Source organism: Impatiens glandulifera, chromosome 8 (genome assembly GCF_907164915.1).
Source record: "Impatiens glandulifera chromosome 8, dImpGla2.1, whole genome shotgun sequence".
NCBI lineage: Eukaryota > Viridiplantae > Streptophyta > Magnoliopsida > Ericales > Balsaminaceae > Impatiens > Impatiens glandulifera.
The window spans coordinates 9657278-9663813 of NC_061869.1; the positions used below are offsets into that span (position 1 = coordinate 9657278).

Here is a 6536-nt window from a genome sequence, read left to right on the forward strand (position 1 = left end):
CGGCCCGGTCGAAGATAAAAGTACATCAAACAACAAATTTGCTTATATACGAAATTTATATAGTTGGCTATTTATTTACTGAAATGAATGTTTCAACCCTTTTGGTTTATAACGTTTATAACATTAGGATAGAATTGATCAATTCCAATCAATTAGAGTAGTGTATGCTTGATTTCCATTCAACCAAAAGTCCCACAGTAAAAATAATAATATTTTCACAAAAATCTACACAATGCTTGATTTGATAATATAAAAATTGAGATAAGTAATAGATAAATATGTAATAACTTATAAAATCAATAACAAATAATCATTTAATTTTAATATAGAAAAAATGTATATAAAATTTGAGTATAAGACTCTAAATATAATATACTAAACTATTATCAGTTGTACAAAGTTTGATTTCCACACATAATATTAATATTAAACTAAAAATAATGTTCCAAATTTCAAATTTGAATATCATACTTTAATTTTAATAATGTAAAGTTAATTCAGTATAACTAAGTTATTTAAAATTAAGATACTTAAACAAATAATAAAACTATAATTAAGATAAAAATAAATTAATAATATACAATCAAAACCAAAATTATGCCAAACTTATTATGATATTTCAAAAATCATATTAAAACATAATATATAAATTAATAATTATCATATATTATAATCTATAAATGAGTTCACATAATAAAATAAACAATAATATTTTTAAATAAGTTAACACAAATAATTAACTTAAATATGTCACTATAATTGTCATATCAATATCGTTTAGATAAAAATAAGAATATTGATATAAACTTAAATTTTTAAATATAAATTTTGTCTTAAAATTATAGAATTCAATTTAAATATTTTATTGTACACAAATCAAATATTAATTTATCTAATTATCTTTCCACCCTCATCTTAGACATTTTGTAACATTAAAATTTAGTGTGAATTATAAGGCTTTAACCATTTTTATTTTTCTATGTTAAAGAAATTATAATAAATTTAAGTTGTCATTACTTGGTACAACTAAAAAAGTATGGTATTAGGGAAAACAACAAAATAAAAACAATTTCGAGTTGTATCATTTTATCTTATTACATCACTTAATAAATAATTTATATATGTATAATTAATTGATAGAATTTTTGGGTTGATGGGCCTACTTTGGGTAAGCCCAGTTAAGCCTTGGGCTTGGACAGACCCATCACCAAAGCAAAGCAACTCATTAGAGTTTTTAAAATAAATCTCTTATCTTATTAAAGCTTAGGGTTACTTTTTTTTTTTTGTTAAAAGTAAATTATTGAAAAAAAAAATAGAATTTATTTATAATTAAGTTAGGATAATTGGGTAAAATATAAAAATAAACTTTTTTTTTCATCTAAATCTGGGGATGAGCATCCCAAATCACAAATTACATTTATTAATTTTAACAATGACAAATAAATTTATAAAAAAAATTGTTGAAAGAAAGATTGCTGCAGCAGGATCCCATTAATACAAGACCTACTCATAACCAATTACTTATATTAAAACCCTAATTTAATCATAACATGCATGATTTTATTTATGAACAAGTACCTTAAAGAGCTTACCAAATTTCAGGGCAATTATTTATACTAAATTATCTGCATAAAAGACATTATTAATTACTGTAACAAAGATAAAATAAATTTGGCATATTTACCATCCAAAGAAGGATAATAACAACAGCTTATTCATTGCAAAACTCTGCTCTTCTTCATTAAGAGGCAACTAATGTAAAGATTGCTCAAACAAATTCTACCTGTAGGCGATTTTCGTAGTTCCATTCGAGGAGGAAACGAATTTGAGAATTTTAACATTTATATAGGAAATTTGAAGTATAAAAATATCAAACTGTAAATAAACTATAAGATAAATAATAGGTGAATTAATCAATCAAACATGAAAGAAAAACAATAGGTAAGAAATCTTAAAATGTCTTCTTCTTTAACTGACCTGCAGTTATAAACCATCCATTTGACAAAAAACAAATATGACTGACTGACTGAATCTCACTTACCTATTTTTTCTTTTTTGCTAAGAAAGAAAGGTCATTTATGTATAGTTGTTTATCAGGGTTTTCAGCCCCAACCTATTCATTACCCAATCCTTTATTTTGGACAAGGGTTTTTCTTCAGATACCTAAACAACATTTCACAGTCAACATTTTACTTCGGATACAGCATGAACTACCCTAATTAGGCAAAAGTAGGGTTATTTTTCTCGTCTTTCATTCTTCATTCTCCACATTAAGTTCTTCAACTTTACCGATAATTGTCTGAAGCTGTAAAGGTGTCCCAGCCGGGTCAAGCTCCCAGCAGCCTCTGAAAACGAAAGGGGCATCATGACTATTAAGCAAGTGTGCAGGTACCTGATGAGATAATCGAGCCATTTCTTCCTTTGGTATCACAATTTCTTTGTCAGGGTCCAAATGACGACGAAAAACTGTCTTGAAACCAGCAACTTTAACCAATGGAATAACAATCACACCAATATTATCATTGTAGTCTTCAAGCAACTCTACCACGTCGAATGTCTTGATTACCTCGGTTGATGTCATATCGTTCCATTGAGGAGACCAGTTTCTATAAGTAGCCCAAATATCCCCTTTTCGCGGAAATATTTGAATAATCCTTTCATCTTCATCACTCTTTGTCGAGCTAACCTTATGTGAGAAAGAATTGAGGGCACTATAATCTTCAAACTTACCGAGTCTAAAATCTCCACAAGTCTTTCTTAAACCCGAAGTTGCAAAGTGCCATATACTCTTTTCATTGTTCAAATTGGGCTTAAGCCAAGTGAGATTCACCTTGAATGGATTCAATGAGATCACACTGTTAATCATCGCATAGTGACGGGGCATATAATCATCATCACCATAAACAGCCCAGACCTGGTTCTCCATGAAGCACTTTTCTACTCGGTCTTTGTCGAAAAAGTAAAAATCTGGATCAGAAATTTCCATTGTTATCTCTTCCCGTGGCTCTTTCTTCTCAAGAACTTTCCTTTTACCTTTAACGTCATCCCTTTTCTTGCTCATCTTCTCCACAGATTCAGAGGTCTTAGCTTGGGTCATGTCCTTTAACTTTTTTTTAATTAATTTCTTTCCTTTCTCCATCAACAGGCTTTGGCATTCAACATTAGACAGTTCCGAAATTCCTTTTTTAACACCAGATGTACCAGCTCCTGCAGCCTCTGCTCCCTTTCTTCTTTTCGCAGTCGGCAACTTGGATTGACTCTTCTTTCTTTTAGCTGCTTGTGCCTCTTTACGCTGTCTCTTAACTTGTTCATAAGCGTTATGAACCATAGATGCAGCAGCCTCTGCGGATGTCGAAGCGCCAGGAGCTGGTCCAGTAAAAGGAACCCATTGGAAGTTTGTTCCAGTATTTGATTCACCTCCAACCGTAGAAGTGGATCCTTGATGATAAGAGTGTTTATTTTGGTTGTGCACTTTTGAACGTTTAGAGGGAGCTGGAGTTTCTATTGCGATAAAAGGTTGTTGACATTTAGGACATAGAAGATTGTGGTTAAGGTAGATTCTAAGATATTCATACTGCATCTTGCAGCGCTGACAGACAGTCCAAAAAGAACTTTTTTCCTTTGGAGATGATGAAGGAGGGACATTGTTTGAGTTTCCCTTGCTGTTATGAGTCTTGGGAACACTTATATCAGGGAATCCATTTTTCTGCACATTTGATGATGGAACTTTTGTTGGAGTTATTCTAGTCCTCCTCTTGTGGTCGTATAGTGAACGTCTGGCTTTATCCGACAACATACTCCAGGATTCAGAAATAAGTTTAAATGCTCCTTCGGCCCCGATAGACTTATTCTTGTCCGGATGAAGCATGAGAGCCAGCTTCCTATAATGTTTCCTCACAGTTTCATCGTCTGCTTTTGGATCAACATCGAGTACTGCATACCAATCTGTTTCCCCGTTTATTTTTCTTTCTGCAGAAATATAAACATCGAGAGTAGATACCATCTTCTGAAGTCCTTCAAGCTCCGGGAAAAGTGCATTCGCTTTCATAGCAAATTTCTTTGCACCAGTTATATCCTTAGCTGCAAATTTCTTTTCTGCAATTTCCTTGGCTCTAGTTGCCTCATCTCGATTGCATTCCATTTTGCACTCTCTAGATTCATAAAAAAGGAAACAAATCAAAAGAGTTCACATCGGAGATATATCAAGATTAATGCTAATAACTGATAACTAATTAAATGTAATTTAAGAGAGTGTTTTTATAAAGTACCTTTAAGATCAAGTGCAAAACAGATTTCAGGACAAACTTTTTATACCAAATGAATCTGCAGGAAAGACATTGATTATTTAACAAAGGTAAACAAATTTGTCATAATTAACAATCCGAATAAGGACATAAGAACAACGCATTCATTTCGAATAGTTGCTTGATACCCTGCAACTATTCAAAGCCCTTTTTCTCTTTTGTTAATAAATAGGCAGTGGAAGTTCAGATGACTCACACTAATTTTACCTATAGAAGGGAACATGAAAGATGCGATCAAAATGGTACATAGAATTTGGTTGAGATAGAATTTTACTCCACAAGAAAAATTGTTTAAGGGGAAGTTGTTTGACAAGGTTAAGATAATTAAAACGAAGACTGAGGAGTTACAATGTTCAACCTGTTTAAAAGATGAAAAGATGGTAAAGATTAAAAGCTAAAGAGGATATTAATACCCAAACAGTCATTCCCTTGAATCCACAAGAAAATGAAGAAAAAGCTGCTAAATTAGCCTATTGAAAAAGAAACTCAAGTTTAGCAGGATCAACAAAATCCAAGAATCTCCTTTCATGGTTAATTATATTAATAGATTCGCGAGAATTTCATTTATTTTGACAGAGAGAAGAGGCTAATCTAATCCTACATAACGCTAGATGAACAACTTATCTTTCAGCCATATAAAAGTAGCATGCATCAGCTAAGACATGATTATACCCAAGTGGCCTAACAAATACAAGCTTCTATTTAGCTATGAAGGCAAGATCCAAGTATTAGGATATGTTCAAATACATACATGTAATGAAAAGGGCTATAAATGAATAGATTAGTCTTGTTTTACACCTTATCTATCATGACAATAACACCATTTAAGAAGATATCAGTATTCCATTAGATAAAAGTAATGAAAATTGTGACCTGAGAATCTAATACAGAGCTTCCTATGCATGTTTAAAGGACGAGTAGAGCTTATCAGATTAGAAATTTTGAAAGAGGGCTTCAACCCATATAACTATCGTGCTAAAACACAGCAACTTGGTCTACTTATGCTCGATACCTTCAACATTTTATCAAAGAAGGAATGAAACTACACATTTCTTCAAAATCGACCAGGTGGGTAAGTTTAAGTTACCTTCTAGATGAAGTTTTGTTACGGAAATGGATCTGCCTGCAATCAGAAAGATTGCAAATTTGGCACCGGCAAGCTTCTAAACTTGCTAGTAGAGTTGTCCGGAGAATAGGGCGTCGAACGTTGATCAGCACGTCAGAGAAGGCCGGAGAAGAAATTGGCCCTCTTGATCGGTGAAAGCGCCGGCGATGGAGCGGTGGCCGTGGAGAAGAGGGCTAAAGGTACATATGACGCAGAGTTAAGAATATAGAGGAGGGTTTGTTCTAAATTTTTTTACAGACTTATTTGATGTCTACAAATGGTTGAAATTTATACAAACAAAAAAAAAGGGTCAATTTATAATTTTAATATTTGTATAAAATTGTATTAAAATAAATTATTTTATTATTTTAATCTAGGTGTGAATCTAATTTATTTTGAACACTAAAATTTACAATTAAATAAAATTATATATAATTAATATATTTAAGATTGATGATTTTAAATTGATGTCGTCATTTAATTTAGGTTAACTCAAACACTCATTTATAAGCCCAACTATTAAAATTTATAAATAAATAAAATAATATATTTAAGATTGACTATTTCAAATATATATCATTTTAATTTAGATTAAGTGTCACATTGATAATTATAATAAATAAAATGAACATTGAGAATTATAAATAAATAAAATAATATGTTTAAATGAATTATAAATAAATAAAATAATATATTTAAATGAATTATAAATAAATAAAATAATATATTTAAATTGACTATTTCAATTATATATCATTTTAATATAGGTTAAGTATTACATTTCTTCTTACTCAATAATCATTTTATATAAACAAAAAGGTCTGACAATTTTATTATTTCGATATCCACTTAACCTATGGTATTTCGATATCAACTTAACATATGAGCAGCAATCGTATCTATCTTAAAATTGAGAATATAAATAAATAAAATGAACATAAATAAAATAATTTATTTAAATTGATTATTTTAAAATATAAGTTAGTTGTTCCATTTCTGACTCAACAATCATTTTATACAGAGAAAAATGTCTGACAATTTTATTATTTCGATATCAACTTAACCTATGGGCAGCAATCGTATCTACCTCGAACATTGATAATTATAATAAATAAAATGAATATTGA

At 30.4% G+C, this 6536-nt stretch overlaps 1 protein-coding gene across 1 annotated transcript; it reads right to left on the minus strand.

The window, feature by feature from the left end:
* Positions 1-1915: 1915 nt before the first annotated feature.
* Positions 1916-5630, minus strand: LOC124911092. The gene is made up of 3 exons (XM_047451538.1): positions 5392-5630; positions 4269-4323; positions 1916-4151 (listed from the first exon to the last, which is right to left on the minus strand). The coding sequence occupies exon 3, from the start codon at positions 4139-4141 to the stop codon at positions 2252-2254; it is 1890 nt and encodes a 629-aa protein (XP_047307494.1). The 5' UTR covers positions 4142-4151; positions 4269-4323; positions 5392-5630; the 3' UTR covers positions 1916-2251.
* Between the last annotated feature and the right edge of the window lie 906 nt (positions 5631-6536).